Source organism: Chelmon rostratus, chromosome 1 (genome assembly GCF_017976325.1).
Source record: "Chelmon rostratus isolate fCheRos1 chromosome 1, fCheRos1.pri, whole genome shotgun sequence".
NCBI classification, from domain to species: Eukaryota; Metazoa; Chordata; class Actinopteri; order Chaetodontiformes; family Chaetodontidae; genus Chelmon; species Chelmon rostratus.
The window spans coordinates 25,679,443-25,698,486 of record NC_055658.1 but is presented as its reverse complement, the minus strand read 5'-3'; the positions used below and the strand labels follow the sequence as shown (position 1 = coordinate 25,698,486).

The following is a 19,044-nucleotide window of genomic DNA, read 5'->3' as shown; positions in this document are numbered from 1 at the left end:
GTTTTTTTTCTGTGCCACATTTTCCAGATGTAAAACAGCTGTCGATGTCTAGACGGCCTTGTGAGGCTCTCACAGTACTTTAAAAGCATTCAAAGCTGTTTTTTTTTTCTAGTCATTAGGCTTTAGGCAGCACAATACAACAACACATTCTTGTGTACATAGTTATCCATTATCAGACAGCCCTGCTTAATGCCACTTTAAAACCAGAGGATTGCTGTCTCGAGAGTTACACTGATCTATTAAAAGCACGTTCTTTAATCCTAATCCAAAGTCACATTCTTATAAATATCCACAAGAAAAAGGTCGCTCTTAAAGATTATAGATAAAACAAATATCTAACATAATTCAGTTTAAAAAAAGGTATAAGGAATTGATTCTCGCGAGATATAGTCATGACTAATAGGTATTTGGGTGTGTTTTTGTGAAAGTTATTTATCGTAATTGCTGAATATACGGATTATGTACAAGTTGAAGATGAATCATAATGTTTCAGTCATGAGTTTTTGCTTTTTGTTGTTGTTGTTTTATTTTTTTTTTCTCGATAAAACTGTAATAGTACTTTAGGGGTAGGGTTTAATAAGTTTACACTTCTTCCTACTCCCTTTCGCTCATGTAATCTGAGATCAGCATGCACTGAAGAAGGTGATTATTTTTTTGTTTAATTAATAATTTTTTTTCTCTTTCTTTTCTTTTCTTCTTTATTATTATCACTTTGTCTGTTTGCTCTGTCTTTCTTTCTTTTTTTACATGTTCGAAATAAAGGAATCAATCAATCAATCAATCAAAGATTCACCAATGCGCTGTCTGATTTGGCTTCATGGGCATGATGGTCAGTCTGGTTATGTGCTCAGAATGACTACATAGAAACAAAACTTCCTGCCTACCATCTGTTTATTAGCACAGAGGTTGCTTTATTGGCCTACGAAGATGGAGCAGTATAGGCTACCAGCTGAAAAACACCTGTGGCACCAGCATAGGGAATCTTACATTAGAGTAATGATGTCTGCTGTCTGTCAGAAAGCAGCACAGAATAGAATAAAATATAACATTATTGTCCACAAAGGTGGAAGGCTGTCTTTCCATCTGCCTGCCCGCATGACACTGACTGTACTGACAGTACAGGAACAAAATTTAAGTAAGATGCCATAACCCCTTAACATTTCTTCCCGTCTATTGACACACAGCCAATAGAAAGCAAAACTGGGAAAAAAACATGATGTTACAATGCTGCAAAACCTCTCAGAGAGGAGAGAGGAGAGCGTGGGACACAGGTTTGCAACCTGAGTGCTTCCAACAGTCAACGCTGGTTTCTTGTAACCATGGCCACCATCAACCCCTAACGTCAATCAAGTAGCTTTAGTTGCTGAAACTTAATCAAACCGTAATCACAGACGCTGATGAAAAATGTTTGGAGGCACTGACAGACAATGTGCAGCTGGTGATTAAGGTGCCAGATCAGGAAATATTAATAAGTGTAGTTTAGGGAGGTACTGGCAATTAACATGTCGTTATTATTGGATGAGATCATTGTCAAACCTAACCATAAATCAAATTATCTTTGTATTGAGTATGTACACAGCAGGCACAGGCTAGTTATCACCTGACTGCACAGCTCTCAGCTCTGAAGAGCATTCCGGTGTCTTTCGGATGATCTTTTTGGTTCAATCTCATACAGTGAAGCATTTAGCAGTGAAAGAGCCAGATATTTCCCTCATGGGTTGTTGGAGAGACAAAAAATGGAGCTAGAAGGAGAGTGAATATTGGACTTGTCATCAGCTGGATGGGAACACGACTCCAAATGAATGTTAATGTTGTTCTGTAGCGGCTGGATGTGGAAATAAGCAACTGTTGCCAGAAAAACTTAAAAGGTGACAATATGTCAGTGTTTATAGCTTGTTTCTGCTTCCCACCCAGTGGCCAAAAATATTAGTTTAGTTTATTAGATGTATTTATATCAGGGACCATGAACAAATACATTCATCTCAATAAAGAGGAAAGATGCTTTGTAGCAGATTGAACTACCAGCTAATTTCCATCTGCAGTCTGCGGGCAGGTGAAAGGAAGCAAGAAAACACAGAACAAAACCTGTCATCTGACCAAACAAACAGACCAACAGCACGCACGCATGCACGCACGCACGCACGCACGCACGCACGCACGCACGCACGCACACTTCATAGGATAGAACATAAAACAGAGAACAAATATCAAAATGTTACATACAGAATATCCAATGTTATAAAACCAGGTCGTCAAATTAAGGCTGACAACTGCCTACTTAAAAGCCATTTCTCAACTTCACGGGAGAAAATATGGAAATCGGTCAAGTTTCTCGGGCTGACGGGGAGCTTATTCCATTCTTTAATGGCATTCAAAGAAAAAGCAGATTGTGCAAAGGCAGAGTCTCATTTAGGGACGCTACAATCTCCCCTTGAAGCAGACCTTGAAGCTCTGCTCATTAGCTCAGAGCGGAGCTGAACAAAGCTCTTCAACAGTGGAGGAGCAATATTATGGGGGATCTTATCCGCTAAACGGACATCTGAATACGAAATTGAGTCGTCAAAGCTTCATATTTTATATTTTACACGTACATCACTATGATGATCCAGTTGGGATGTCCTGCCTTGGACTTTTAGGGCTTGTTTCTAAAATAACATCTCAGTATTTAAACTCACCAACATGTTCAACCTTTGTATATCCACATAAATATTTGTAAATTCATTGTTTGTTGATTCAAAAGATACATAGCCATTGTTTTCTCAATATTCAGAGCGAGACGTAACTAACTGAGCCACTTATATTATATATTATATTTATTATATTATAATTTGGCAGCAACTTGTTTAATGCATATAAGACCGCGTCTTATACAGTATATACATCATCACACACAGAGGAAAGCTGATTCATTGATGTTTGCACTCATCAACAATGGTCCAAAGATGGAACCCTGAGGAACTCCCATAGCCCAGCTCTTAGAGATGATGTTTTAACCTTTACCCGGGTGCACTCAGAGGGTTCCAGTAGGTAAGAATAAATGAATGCCAGTTTAAAGTTATATTTTAAATGGTTTATATTTTTGTGTTTGGGGTACATAAACTTGGTGTTTACTGGCTTGAATTCAAACTACAACCCCCCCCCCCACTTATATAAAGAATGTATTCCTGCTTAGATCTGGATCCTAAGTGTTGGTGTGTATGTTAATAGATGCATTTATTTGCCCAGCTGAGGTACAAATGAAACTAAAGGATGTGCATGAAAAGATTTTGGTGATTATAATTTATAAAGAGAAGATGTGGCAGGACTGTGGATAAATAACAACAAAATAACCGCGAGCCAAAACACTTTGCTGGAGGAGTTTTATTACATATTTCTTATGGAAAAAAAAAAAAAAAAAATCAATTTCTGAATAACAACTGAATAAAACAACAACAAAAAAAGCAAACCAACATTCATCTCACTGCCTCTTTTTGGACTGAATCAGTGTGTGGCAAACATTAACTGGCTGTTCACGCCACGTCTGGATGATTTTATCTATTTTCATCTGTGGAAGAGTCGTGGGGGCATGAACCTATCAGAGCAGCGGCGATGGGAGGAGCAGGGACGCCCTTGGCAACTGGATGTGAGGAGCTTTCATAACCAAGGGCGGCGCAGGACGAACGACTCCCTCTATCTGAATCCATTACTGAGGCACACACACAGGTAGGCGAGCTAACACCGATGCTGCCTCCAGCCTCTGCTGTTTCACTGATAAGATGAAGTTTATTGCTGAGAGGCGACATATAGTGGTGGAAATACCCATGACCCATGCTGCGGGAAGCTGGAGGAGGGATATGCATCACATCGAGACACGGTGTGAATTTGATGTTATGAGGAAGATTGTGTTTAAGAGATCTTCAGTTGTTGGTCCAAAGTGGTGCTTAGATTCTTTGGTTACCCATTACACTCAAGTGCAAGGGCAAATACACCTTTTCTATAAAATAATGCACACAAATACAAATATACTATCCAGCCATTCAGTTTCAGATGTGAGATTTCTGCCTCCACGACAATACAATGGAGAAGCATTGAAAGATTTAGAGCCAACGTGTCTTTCCAGATTCACCTTTGGATAATCATGTTAATCGTCATGACTTCACAACACACGTTTTTAATCTTTCGATGCTGCAAGAGGGATTTTTTCACAACCTGGTTGGCTGAACTGACCCTTTGAGGTTTATCAGTTTTCAGCTTTTCCAGAGTCTCACTAAATACACGCATATCATTTCGGAGCAGATTGGTTTAACATAATTTCCACCAACATTTTATGTCCCCTGGCATCAACAAGTCCAATCTTCCCTGCTGCAAAAGGACAACCATCAGTGCAGCTGACAGTAAACACAGTAAAAAAAAAAAAAAAAAAAAAAAAAACTCCAGTAAAAACAAGCTGAGAGAAAAAAAAATGCTGAGAAAATGAGCTGATGGTTATGCATTAGCCTGGAAAAGGGCTTTTAAAATCTGACTTTCATCTGACATTATTAATTTTCCAATAAAGTTTTCAATATTTCAATTTTTGTAAATAGCTATTTACTGGTCATCATTCTAATTGGTTAGTTGTACAGATGGTGGGACAAAGGGACACTGCTGGACTAGACTTCAATAAACGATGATCACCATATTTTCTAGGGGGAAGTGGAAAAACAAGATATTCACACTAAGTTGTAAACATTTAGATGTTCCAGGTTACATCCAGCTGTGACCTGCTGGACTCATGCAAAGGCAGCTCTACTGTGTGCTTTTGGTACCTTTGTACCTTTGGTACTGCTTAATACAAGGTTCGATAATATGGATAAACTGTGGATTTTATAACATTTTCCTTTAACAAACTTGTGAGTTATATGCCATCATAATTGTGTCTGGCAACCTGCAGCTGTAGTCTCCACTCGCATCTGATTGGAACGAGGGCCAAATCTCATAAAAACTCTTTTTGTTCCCGCACTAATTCATTCTCTACAAAGTTTCTGAGAATAAATAGCGAGCAAGAAAAGCCTTTAAAATATGACTCTGCATACTAAACCCGTCACTATCGCCCCGACAGAAAGCACACGGAAGAGACAGAGGACAGATGAGAGGCGGGAAATAGACGGGTGAAAGAAGAGAAGAGAGATGATGGAGGTGACAGCTGAGAAAGCTGCATTAAAAGAGGCTGCGGATGAGCTGGGGATGTAAAGTGGATATGCATCCGTGTGTGTGTGTGTGTTTCTCATGCAGGTGGAAGCTCCATCAGGCGGAGCAGCAGCTGGTATTAAAGGCAGGTAAAGAGAACAGAAACCACCATATTCTCCCATGAGGAGACAGCTGCTGCTTCATTTCTTTCACTTCGTCAACACGCTAATGTCTCCACACACTAACCCATGTTTCTTCCTCTGGGACCCCTGGTTTGACCTTTTTAGCCATGCTAGCAACAGGCTCTAGGGGGGACATTGTTGTCCAGACTGAAATGTCTCAAGCAAATGCTTGTTGTGTTATTTTGTACAGATATTCATGATGAATCTTAACTTTCATGGTCCTCTCTGGTTACTTCTAGCACCAGCGGCAGGTCAGAGAACCATCTCAACAGGTACTATGAATTGGCACATTTTTGATGTAACTTAAGAAGTTTGGTGACTTTTCATGTTGTGCCATAATTAGATTTGGCCCATACTGTGCTAAATCTGTGAGTAAATACCTGCAGAACTAATGACATCTCCATCAGCCTCGATTGTACTTTGTGTTGAAGGCTTACTAGCAAGTGGTGAAAGAAGTATTCAGATATTTTACTACAGTAATCCATTACAGTGGAAATCCTGCGCTCAAAACTTTACTCAAAAGTATGTGAGTACTATTGGACAAATGTAGTCAGAGTATAAAAGTAATTATATTTTATATGCTCATCGTAGTAGCTTTTTATAATCTCAATCTTATTTATTTCCCACGACTATAATTAGTAAATGCTTGCATGCTAACAAGCGAGCCAAAGTGATGAGCTTTACCTGTAAAACCAGTGCAGGTATTCTCTGTTTTGCATCCACTTGCACTTTGGGGTTGTTTCTTTGTATTTTGTCTGAGGAATTCTGTGGAAAGTATCTCTGACATTCATACTATAAAATCATCTGAGAAGGAATCATTTGGATTCTTCTTTCTTTTTTGGATCAGTCTCAGTCCCTTCTTATTTCCGGCTGCTTTCTTGGTGGTAAATTAAAATCTCTGGCTCTGTGTGTGTGTGTGTGTGGCTTTCCAAATTTCCTGTTTGGCAGGAACATTGCTCTAATTAGCTGAAACCTGGGTATCAGATTCTAATAAAACACACACACATACACACACACAAAAGCATGTTCACACACACACACAAAAGCATGTTCACACACACACACACACACACACATCATAGATCTACATACGGCTGATCCCATCATCTGCACTGATGAGGTCCTGTCTGTCTTTCCCCCTCTATCTGTTCAAGTGCTCGATATTGATATGAAAGCAGAAATAACAGATCATATCCTGACTGTGACAACAACTCAGACAAAGTGACAACAACAACAAGAGGTCAATAACTATTAGTAGACAAGTTTAGAGAATGACATATGATCCATATCTCTGTGCCTGTGTCCATCAGTACATTAGAGGAAGGTTGAAATCATTGATTTGCTGAAAGTAATCACAGTACTTTCCTCAGTTATTCAGGAATAGAAAAGAAATAATAGATACTTGCAGGATGGAAATAAAATAACTCTCCTGCAGTGGACTGAATGCAAAGTTTGGCAGGACGTACGAATCAGGCTTTGGCTCATTCAGTCTTTTGCTGTCAGAATGTACGTGTGTGTGTATAAGAGCAGGGATGTCATGCTTTGAGTGAAACATCTCTGTCATGTAAAGACAAGAATATCATTATGAAGTATGAGTTGTGCCCAGAATCAGCTGCATGGAGCCAGTTAGCTACCTGTGAGCTTTTTGTTTAGCCTATATTTGTTCATAAATTGGCTCAATCAAAAGTATGCAGAATCATTTCTCAGGATCTGATCCTGAAGCAGTTCCTGTTTGTAGTGTGCCCACACATGTACAGACAACTGTCACTAGATTACTTTGACACTGAAGAAAACATAAAAACATGATGATTCTCAGGCAAGTTCTTAATTCAAAAGGAGCAACTTTATGATTTCTGAGTGGATTTCTGGACCTTAATGCACTTGGTTAACAAACAGGATAATGATATCATCAGGAAGTATGTGTCACACAATCTAAAAATACATGTATCAATTCTGTGTGTTCAGACTTCACTTAGCTATGACTCGGAGGAGAAACAGCTATTCAGGTCTCAAGTAAGTCCAGTTTCAAAGTCTACATTCAAAGTTCACATTGTTGTTGCAGAGCTCTGAATTCTTTACATCTCAAGTATTAATCACTGATAAAGTAACTTAAAAGTGTGATGTGAATACTCTACTATCTAAGTACAATATACAATCTTAAAAATAATAAGTAATCACTTATTGATTACCTTTTTGAAGTAAAACCCCCAGTGGTGGCTGTGAGTGAACAATGCAGCAGCTTAAGTTTCAAGGCCTTTTACTTGTCAGTTATTTCCTCTAGTTGTCTTTCCGTTATTTACCTTATCTGTGTGTGTGTGTGTGTGTGTGTGCGCACAGCCTGCAGCCTGCCATAAATCAGTCAGAGCCCACAGATCTGAACTAAAGTGTTTTGGAGCCCAGAGCCTGTGGGCTTTGTGCTTTTCAGTCCCGGCTGAAACGCCGGCTGTGTTTGAAAACAGGCTTTTTTTTTTTTTACACCACAGCTATGTACCAGGTGAATTTCGTTATGCTATTAGTGCGGGTTGCAAATTGAATTCACTGTAATTCAGAGAGGGATGAGGGTGACACATTTGGTTCAGAGCAAAATTTGTTTTCTTTGAATTTTCAGTTTATTGGACAAGGGAGAGAGCATCTTGGGAAATTAATCTCACATGAAATGCAAAGCACAACTTTATTAACAGATAAGCAAATGCATTATTTATCATTCACAAACATATTCAGTGCTGTACACTTGTTCCTATTAATGCAAATAAACATCAGGTGAAAAGTGTCACTTTCTCTTTATTCACTCTTGCAGCCTATGAAGACCTCTTATTTCAGCAGAGCATGCCCTGCAGCTATTGAATTTCTTTAAATGGGGAGCAGAGTACTGCATGAAAACTGAAACTGATGGAGTCTAATCAGTACAATTTCTTTTTCCAGTATGTGATATGTGCTTCACTAGTAATCATAAGCAGCAATATATTCAAGCAAATGTTTTTCTCTATTTCGACATGTTCTCAGCTAATGAATGTTTCTGTCAAATTCCATTTTGTGTGTTATAACCAACTGCTTGTCTTTCAATGTTTAATGGCAGCACCCGGAAATGCAGCGAGGTGCCCATAACCAGCAACAAAAAACCTGTTGTCATCTTATCTGCAGGCTAATGTGAGGATGTGCTACTTGTATAATACTCCTGAAAATGAGAAAATGTGTTTTCTTTGCTGCAGATAATTATTTATTCAAATGCATATCATAAGACATCAGTGAGATTTACAGGCGATAGGTTTGATAAAATATTTCACTGATGTGAATCATTAGAGGTTAATGTACAGTAAGCAAATATTTTCTGGCTGTCAGGACGTCTAAATCTGTGGAGTCCATTTCAGGTAACGTGTTCCCAGGCGACAATTATCAGGTGAAGGCCCTGAGAAAGTCAGGTCTCAGTTACTGACTTCTTTTATATTTCTTTGTGACAAGTTTTAAAATGAGGAAAGTAAGGAAGTACTGAAAGAAGGGCACGTTTAAGGTGTAAGTGATAGACAGACAGGTGTCTCAGCCAATCGCAGTCAGAGGTGGAGCTTGCTACTTCCCTGCCTGACCTCAGCTCCACCCAGGCTTCATCCAGGTTACATAAACCTCAAAAAGTCGTAAAACAAACTCCAGGCTACGAAACTCCTCTTTACACAACAGGCTGGTGGTTCCCAACCAGGGGTCGGGATGCCCCAGAAGGTCCCGTGATAAATCTGCAGGATCACCAGGTGATTAAAGGGATGAGAAAGAAACCCAACATACAAAAAAATCGACATTTTTTCTGACTTGTCCATAATTTTTTTTGTGACATAATGAACATTTTCACTGCTTCAGACCTCTATGAATTCTTCAAACGAAGCAATCTAAGCAGGGAAAAATCACTGTTTTGCTGAAATGCTAAACACATGTCCATACTAAGGCGTTAATATGTGATGACGAATTGCAAACAGCTTCAGTTGAAGGGGTCACAAGCCAAATCGGTTTGGATCCACTGGTACATGTGATATCTCATCAGCGTTTTCTACCGTATACATGTGTTCTGGTGTTTGCTGCACATGCAAAGAGTTGGCACAAGGCCTATGCCTCTACTTTCCTGCATTCAACCTTCCTTCCTGGCTCAAATTCACCTTAATGATAAAGAAAAAAAAGGAGAGGATACAGAGAGCAAGAAAAAAAGGGAGATAAAAACCACAACAAACTGATTAAATGCGTTGGAACCAAACCAGACACACTGTGGATGATAAGAGTTCATTTTAACTCAGCCAGAAATGTCTTCAAACACAGTCCTCCGTGGACCCTGCTGGCTCCTCCTGAGAAGCTGTCAAACCATAAAACACTGCATGTACATGTGAACTCTTTCTTCATGTTCTCCTCCCACAGACTCAGAAAAGCTACCTGTCATATTAATAGCAGCAAAGCTGTTTTTACATCTTTTGTGCATAAAGTTTTAGTTTCAACTCCAGTCTTCATAAGCACAATGCTGACCAACACAATATGACAGTCTCAAATAAGACCAAGTCAAATCTTCATTTCAGTGACTTAAATTGTACTCGAGTCGATGTCTCAAGTGCACAGCTCTGAACAGAACTCATATTGAATATTACTATGAGTGCAACTAATCAGGTTTAGCATTGCTGTTGCAGAAAAGACTAGAATCAGTGGAGTTTAGCTGGTATCATTATGGGTTTGCCTTCCTCTGTATCACACTGCATCTCCATATTAAACAAAGAGTCTTCTTTGCACAGATTTAATACTGCAGAGCATCACTGACACAAGACTGATTGAAGGCAAAAAACACCACGGATCAGAGAGAACGAGGACAGCAGGCTAGATTCTCGCCTGGTGCATTACATTACATCACAAGAGTGAATCTGATAGAGCTGAACACAAGAGAGGATTTTTCTCTTTGCTGCAGAGCAGCTCCATCTAACAGCAGGCCACAGACTAAAAATAATTGCCTCAAATGATAATTGCTACAAAGCTTCAAAAACAAGTAGGTTTTTTTTTTCTTACATTTTTTTTCTACATTTGCAATTAATCATAGCTTCAGATGCTGTGGTTTTCACCCAATTAAATGTTGTAAAACACTGTGCCCTCTAGCACGGAGCTACACAGCAGAGAAGCCGCTAAATGTGTTGTTCCTATCAAAAAGGGATGACGGGGAGCAGTAATTATGTAAACAGAAAATTAAATGCTTCATACTTGTAGGGGAAATGAAGGCTGCATCCAATGTGCCCCCCCTGCCCCCCACCCATTTCTCTTTTCCCCTCCCTGCAGCAAATACCAACCCCCCTCCCTCAATCTTTCAGAATACATTAGCCCGGGTTTCAGTGCTCGTTGTTAGCTGGTTTGCAACATGGTTCCTCTGCGATTAGCTCTGATAGCAAGATGAGAAAAGCACGAGTCAATGCCTTTGTCCTCTGCGCCGCTGTTTAGACTCGCTACTCAAATCCTCTCTATTTAAAACCCCTTTGTCTATACAAACCAGTCCTAGGGAATGAAACGGACCATTAACAAGATTAGCTCAGTCATTCTGCTGCCGACAAAGGCTGCTGATCATTAGGCTGGCAGTGGGAACAATACTGATCTATAATCTTATGCCGTGCTCCGATTGAACTATTGTGGCTTATTTAATGTGCTCCGAGGGAGATTACATAATGGTAGCTCTTTCTCTCCCCGAGAGAATTGTAATACACAAAAGGAGCGGGGAGAGGCAGAGAAGGAAGATAGAGTAAGTAAAGGTAGAAGGAGCCTTAACCCCTCATTTCCAGTCAGCCCAATAGTAGTTTCCAGTCAATCAATAGTAGTAAAATGGGCTCTTGAGAGGGAGGCCTTTCTTTACGTGGCACTGCAATCAGCCATGTCACAGCGGGCAGGTAGAGGGTCAGCTGCAGGCCTGCTATAAGCTGCACACTCGGCTGGTGTGGAGTTAAATTTGAACCTACGTATGTGATTACAAAGTGTGCTACCAAGCTGTGTCAGACTTTGGATTGTGATCAGTCATTTTAAACTTAAGATCTTAAATGGCCTTTTCAGATTGTGTTTTTATACCAAAGCTGCACTACGGCTAAACAGCATGAGCCTCGACAATAGCGGCACTCCTCCATCTATTGTCTGTTTGCATAATATCTGCAGCAGGCAAATCTATTATGTCATTAACGGTCGCTGAAAGGGCATTGCATTGCTGTAGCAACAATATTAGCCGTAATTACTCTCCTGTAAAACAGAAATGACATGTGAGGTGAGAGAACAAAGCCATTAGTCACACGACCACATGAGGTTGCTTGTCGGGAAAACTTAGTTTAGTTAGTATAGGTGGTTTGTAATGAATGACCAGTGCTGATGTTGTCCTGCCTCCAGATGAAGAGTCCTGGTGTCAGTCACACAGAATCAGCAGCTGCAGGGGTCTTTCCAGAGCTGCCTTAAAGCCCCAGCAATACAAACGAGGGAGATTAATTGTAGAATAAGCAGAGGCAATGTGTTGCCTTTTCAGTAACAGTGAGTAGGAAAGTCTTGCTCTTATAGGTTCCTCCGCTTCAAACCCTAAATCACAGCTAAATACCACAAGTCCGGTCCCGCTCTGCAGGGGTTACTGCAAGGCATTAAGGGAAAGGTATTGAATGATAAAGAGGGTGTTCAGGCAAGTTGAGGAGGGAACAATAAGTCCACACTTCATCTCAAAATAACATCTAATTCATGAATCATCACTTAATGAAATCTAACCGGACGAGGATCTGAGAGAGGGTTTTTCCTTTGAGCTCTAATAAAAAATTAAGCGAGAGATTTACAGTTTCAAAGTCGCAGAGTACGCAAAACCCTCATCTGCAGCCGTCAACAGATACCAAAGGTCAAATGATACCCCTGCAAATAAAATGCACTGCAGCGGAAGATGTTTGCTTTCACAGGAAATAAGCCGCTGTCACTCAAGGACGCTCATCACCTGTTTATCTTTTAACACGTCAAGGTAATCACTCACTTTTTGGCTCCGAAACCTGATTTGGCCCCGTCTACTATGGGCTCATTGCTCAAGGCTTTGCCTTATTAACATTAGCAGGGACAGGCTGAGGAGCTGCAGTCGCACTCAGACTAATTCCCTTATTCCTGAGAGGGCTGCGGTGATGTATGAGGGGAATGAGAAGGGAGGCACAGGTCGATTGGCCAACACTGTTGCCATCACACAGTAATGAGATCTCAGGGGGAGGGGAAAATAGAGGCCGATTCCTCCAACTCCCAGCTCGCATAATACTAATTGGGCAGAATAGGATAGGTAAGATGTGGATAGTTTTAATGACATTATTAAAAAGCATAAAATTTCCTCACCTGCTCCTGACAAATATCATCAGTGAGTAGAAGTGACAGTGTCATGAGGGGTCTCTGTGTACTGGCCGATCATACATTAGCTGCACTACATGGCCGAAAGTATGTGGACAAGTGCTCTTCTGTGCTTTTGGTCTGGGGCTGATTTTCATGGTTTGAGCTACACCCTTATTTGCACTGAAGAGAAATATTTATGTAAAGGCATGCAATGATATTTTAAACAACAGCATGCTTCCAGGTCTGTGGCAACAGTTTGAGGAAGGCCCCTTTCCTGCATCAACATGAAAATCGCGCATGCACAAAGTGAGCTCCGCAAAGAAATGATTTTCCTTGTTTGGTGTGGAAGAACTTGATTGGCAAGCACAGAACCCTGACCTCAGCCCCGTCTAACAACTGCAGGACGAATTAAAAACTCATGGTCCAACATCACTCATGTTCTTGCGGGTGAGCGGGAACAAATCCCTGCAGCCAGGTTCTAAAGCCCTCGGAGAAGAGCGGAGGCTGTTATTGCAGCAGATTAATGTCCACGGTTTTAGAGTCTTCAGCAGTCACGTATGGGTGTAATGACCGGGCGCCCACATACTTTGTTCTGGTGTCCATTTAACACAGTGCTTCACATTCCGCCATGAACATAAGTCTTTCCACCACGTGTAGTAATTTCCATGTATTTATATTCCATAATTCATATTCTAAACATTGTTTGAGACATCCGCCTCTGTAGCTGCTCTGTTCCATCATTTGCACATTGGCCGTGACTGCCAGAGTGAAAAATGTGGAGGTAGCGCTACAGTCAGGTTGCATATTGTCTGTGTTTGTGTGTGTGTGTGTGTGTAGCATGGCGCCTGGAGACAATCCAGCAGCAGAAACTGTGTGGAAGGCACTTTGCAAATTGCATTGATCTCTCCCTAGACCTGCCTTCCACCTGCCGCCCATCTTAATGCCTGTGTTACAGAAGGCTGGTGGGGAGGGGGGTGGCTGGAAACACCTACTTCTTTTTTCCTTCTCGTCATTTTCTGCCTCTCTGCTCTATCGTCGTCTTTGCATTTACCCTCTGCCTCGCCATCCAGCTCTTGGTTTCCTTCTCTTAATTAATCTCTCTCCCCCCTTGCACTCACTCTCCATCCATCTCACACACAACATACGTCTGTACATACGTCCACCTGCAGCTGCATGCTTCCACACTGTCCTCGGCTAATCACTGGTATGACGGACATGCTTTCCTCCGTCCTGTCCTTCTAATTACAACATTATTAGTTGTCACGGTAATGAGCAGCAGTGCATATACAGAACACGACTTAATGAGTGAGAAATCATGGTGGAGCGGGTCAAAATTAACCATGTTTTTCTCTCTCTGTTAAACAAGTTGATGCGATCAGTGGACTACATTTTTGAATTTTTTAGGGATTTTCAACATGGCTGTTCATGAGCTATGTTTAAAAGTCAGGTTTTAGAAGATGAAAGGAAGACAAACAGAAAACAAAACTGATGGTGTACAGCATTTGTTGGCAGATCAGCACTGGGTTGTCTGTAAGGACCAGTCTCATCAGGTGATGCACACTCCCTCAAAGCACAAAATTCCCATGATGCCACATATTAAGCTGGACATTTACTGAGATCACGTTTAAGCAGTTTGCAAAATCAAAGCGTAATTAAGCTTAATGATGCTCCCATCACTTGGACAGCTGCCATGCATAAACACACAGTCATGAAAATTACATGAAAGGGCTTCTTGCGAGCTCATGGGATCTTTTTATTTACAAATGAAGCACTGGACCCGAGAAGGGCTGCACATCAAACCACTGCTTTTTGAGCACTGACTCAATGGCACTGATTGTTCGGTGAGATTCTTAGTCTTGTTAATTTATTATTCAGACATATACCAATTTAGATTATAGGTTTTCCAATTCTATACTTCAGACAGAAGTCAGTCCACTGTATCAGGCGTTTGCAGACCTAATTTAAAAACTGCCTCCTCCATGTCTCGTTTTAGTGCTTTAGTTCAGTCTGTTGTGAATCGTACATGCTGTAACTCCACTAGAGTTGGGATTCAAAACATTTTATCAAATCTGAATCCAGAATCAAGTCTGGTGATCAGATCTAAATCCTTTCCAATCCTCTTTTGAATCTGTGTAGTTTTAGCTTCCGACGAATCTGAGCAATAAAAGGCAAAAACAACACATGCCATATTAAATGCATAAAATCCAAAGATTCAGTGTACTAAAATACACATCTTCTTCCTGATATAGTCAGTACATCTGCTGTTTAGCTAAATTGTAATGAGCTAATATAAAAAGAGGGAAAAAGAAATTTTACTGGTATTTTACCAGTGTGGAAGTGGATCCAACCTCGATATCAAAACACAACCCTAACAGAGACAGAGTGCTTTCCCTCTCTTCACCTCACTGGCTCAACTGTAAACTGTTAATACTCAGCTTGTAGAAGCTGCCAACGCTCTAACGAGACTCCTCAGACTCCACAAGAGCCCTACATGGACTGCTATCGACTGTCCTGCTTCGTCTGTCCCGAACCTGCAGCGACTGTCCCACTGCGGCAGCCGTCAGTGCAAATGCACAGTTAAATATAGTTCAAGCAGCACACGGCTGAGTGGACACGTGGACGTAGAGTCGAAAACTGAAGGTCGTGCGTGTGCATGCTGGCATACACATCGATAATGTCAAAGGGCGTGTAAACAGCTACACGGGCCTCCACAAATATCCGCTCGCATTACTGCTAACACGAGGTCACAGAGCGACAATAAAGAAACAAATGCCACCGCACGCTCCAAAAGTGCTTTTCATGTAACTGGTAAACAAGCATAAATGTAATTTAATGGTTGTTTTGTTTGCTTGTTTTTCATTTCATTGTTCAGTTCGATAAAGGAATTGTTAAACACAGAGCAGCTTCCCCCAAATGGGAGATCATGTCATCATAATAAAACAGCAATAAGTCACTCTTGTTGTAAAAATAAGGAGCGTTGCCTGCTGTTACTCAATAACGCGTGCTCACAGACTTTATTAAAGACGCCACATCTGAATTGGCCAGCCAGTAAAAATGGGTAGTTGTGTCAAAAAGCCGGCGTTTATTGGAAAGATGTCTGCATTGATTGTGAGAAGCTACTGAAGCAAGTAATGTATCAAGGTTGCACAGTTATAGCAGGATATTAAAACTTTCAAAACTCACTTTACGTGGCGGCACAGCTCTTTTTAGACCAATCTGGCCGACGCTGAAACTTTGAAATTGATCAGTTTGGGTTAAACAAAGCTTGATTTGTATGTAAACGCCACATTTTGTAAGGCATTATGCTCTCGATGCAGCAGCTGCTGCACATAAAATACTGGCTCTGCAGCTATTGTCTGCACAGAAAGTTGCCAATTCACATTTACTTCAGTGACATTTCAGATGCATCACACATCTGATGCTGCTGACGTGGGAAACTATGTGATTGTGGGGGAAAAAAGCAAGACTGGATAATATGCAAAATGTTCTGTTCAAATTGCTTTAGCCTAAATATTAAACATGAGTAATTTTTATTATGATATGCTTAATGCAATGAGTGGTTTTTAAGTGGTTTACACTGCACAAAATCTGTCAGATACCCCCCTGTGTCTGCAAAGTTTGAACAAAATGATGTTTTATAAAGATCAACACAATTCCACAGAAAGTTTAAATCATAGATGTGAATTATCACCCTGCCCTGTCTGTGTAGTACTGCTACTGCGCTATGCTGTCGATTTATTAATTTCCTGTTATTGAGGCACTTTTCCACTTTGATTTAATCATCGACTGTCCCTGTTTTCAATTCTGAAGATAATAGCACACAGCCAATAAGTGCTTTAGTGATTAGGCTGGAGTGTAGTAAGAACACTCCTGCAGCAGGCTGAACGAAAGCTTTCACAAAGAGATGTTTGATTACATGTTTGTGCGCATATATGTACATATACTGTAAATACAACACACACCCACAAGCACTGCACTAGCACATTGCTCATTTGCGCCTTCCTTCCTCCCTTCATCTGGATGACACTGTAGGACCAACCGGGCGAGGCGATTGGGTGGGGCGACAGGTCAACGGGCAGCAGGGTGAGCAGTGAGGGAGTGGAGGCACACATGTGGTGAAACAGGCTGAAACTGGTCCGGAATCAATTTTCATCATCTCTGGGGCAGCTGCTGCCGACCGTGATGTTACGGAGCAGAGGATCAGCCACCATCAAAGCGTGCGGAGGAAGGCTCGGGCCTCCATCGGTGGCCGTTTGTGTTTGTGTGTCTGGAGGGCTGTTCCAGGACAGGAACTTACCTCTGCAGATGGTGCCGTTTCCCACGTAGCCCGGCTTGCAGGTACACAGGTGTCCTCTGATGGTGTTGGTGCAGATGGCGTTCTCATCACACAAATTTTGGCTGCTGGCACACTCGTCATGCTCTGGGGGAGAGATGGAGAGAGAGACTCCTCAGTCAGGACAGTTGTGTGTCTGTTTTGTGAAAGATGGCGAGGTCGTTGAGGAAAAATCCTCATTTCGTTTTCAGCTGGGCAGCCGGAAAATTTGTGGAAATTCCACTGATGAGAGGACAGTCAACCAGCTAGCTGGCTGAGAATATGAGGTCACAGCTGAGCTTTTCTCCTGTCAACAGCCAGCCCTCTGAACATCCGACACCAGCTCTGCCTGGCATGTTCAAAAGGTTACATCAAACAGTGACAAAAGCACCGCTGCCTTTTCTCGCCTAGTTGTGCTTCACCATCAGAAGGTGGAAGCGATGGGAGCAACAGCTGACACACGCCAGGTGTGCTGGCTAATAGCTCAGTATCAGCATCAGTTGACCTAATGAGTGGATACTGGTGATTGGTGAGACAGAATATAAAGAAATATATCAACAATAAACATTCACAAAAAACTTTCATTCACTACATAAACATGCTAAACATGGACTCTAACTTGCTACTGAAAATTATGGGACTCCAGCAGCTACAGAGCAACCACACGAGGATCACAAGAACTGTGATTGGTCAGCATGGACTGCTTGTTTTTAACATGCCTAGCAAACACGTCCCTACTGCAAACCTGCTCGGGACAACGGCTGCTGTATAAATCCTACCACCATAAAACTGAGAGACTGTTTTATCATAGAAAACGGTGCCGAGTCAGCAACATGAAAATACGGCCTGTTTCGTTTCCTTCATGAGACACTGACTCATTGATAACGTGGCTGTACCGTGCTGTGTGCGCGGTGCATGCTCAGGGCCATTGTTTAATATTCTGCTGGGTACCATGAACTGCTCTTTTGATGCTTGCTTGGGCCAGGGGGGGATAAGAGGTGGGTTTAGTACTGCAGGTGGTGCATGATTAACCACCACTAAGAGACCTTCTACTGAACAATAATTCCATCTCACTGCTCTGATAGTCAGGAGTGTTCATGTGTTGCTGCGTAGCCAAACTTCAGCTCCGCTTTCCAGATGTTTCTTAAATATCCTTGACTTTGACGGTTGGCTGCCTCTGCTGAGGACCTTGGAGAAAGTTTAAGGATTTTAAACTGAAAGCTTTTGTTCTGAGTATCAGAAACGCTCCACCTGCAGCCTGAACGGTGGCTCGGAAGAGTTTGCAGCTTGGATTTGGGATGAATTACAACAGCCATCAATGCTTCATAGTGGAAACAAACAGGACATGTCCATAGAAACTACTTCTGCAGCATAATGATGGCATCCTGAACCAATGTTTGCTTACTTTGATCACAAATGGCAAATATAAGCAGCTGCCTGCACCTGTGTTTAAGTGTTTGGAGCACACTGATGCAACCAGTGTAGAAAATCTGATAGGCTGCATCACTGGTTTTAGAAGTTTATGTGGGCATTTTGATCTGTGAAACTGGATCTCTGTTGGAATCCACTCTAACGTGTTGTGAATCCTCAGCTTCAGCGTATGGTGCTGGGATATTCTCTGGTTTGCCAGGTGTCAGTGGGATTTCACTATATAAGAATAATATTAACTGCTGATGTCCAAAGCTGTGGAACAAACTACCTACAGATATCAGGGAAGCAACTGGGTGAATATTTTTAATAGAAAGCTAAAAACTGATGTCTTCACATTAGCCTTTAACTAGCTCTGACGTCCTGATGCAGGTCTGAAATGTTTTCGCTTTGCCTTGTGCTTCTGCACTGTTGCACTTCTTTTAAATTGATGTATTTTATTTGAGTTCATGTTTTCTATGTAATATACACCTATATTTTATTATCTCATACTGTGGGTTGATGCATTGTCTTTATTTTTATTTTCACCTTTATTCCTGCTTTTATTATCATAATCAAGTGGGTTTTACTCTCCATCTTATTTTACATAAAGGTTTTATTCCTGTTTTATGTCCCTTCTCTCTTTTCAATGTGAAGCACTTTGAGCTGCAG

General features: G+C 41.3%; 1 protein-coding gene across 1 annotated transcript in view; it reads right to left on the bottom strand.

Moving 5' to 3' along the window:
* Positions 1–19,044, bottom strand: part of LOC121603868 (protein kinase C-binding protein NELL1-like) — a 233,413-nt gene that overhangs the window by 32,447 nt on the left and 181,922 nt on the right. The window contains exon 14 of the mRNA XM_041933140.1: positions 16,951–17,073. Within this exon, the coding sequence (XP_041789074.1) occupies positions 16,951–17,073 (123 nt within the window). The remainder of the gene's footprint in view (positions 1–16,950; positions 17,074–19,044) is intronic.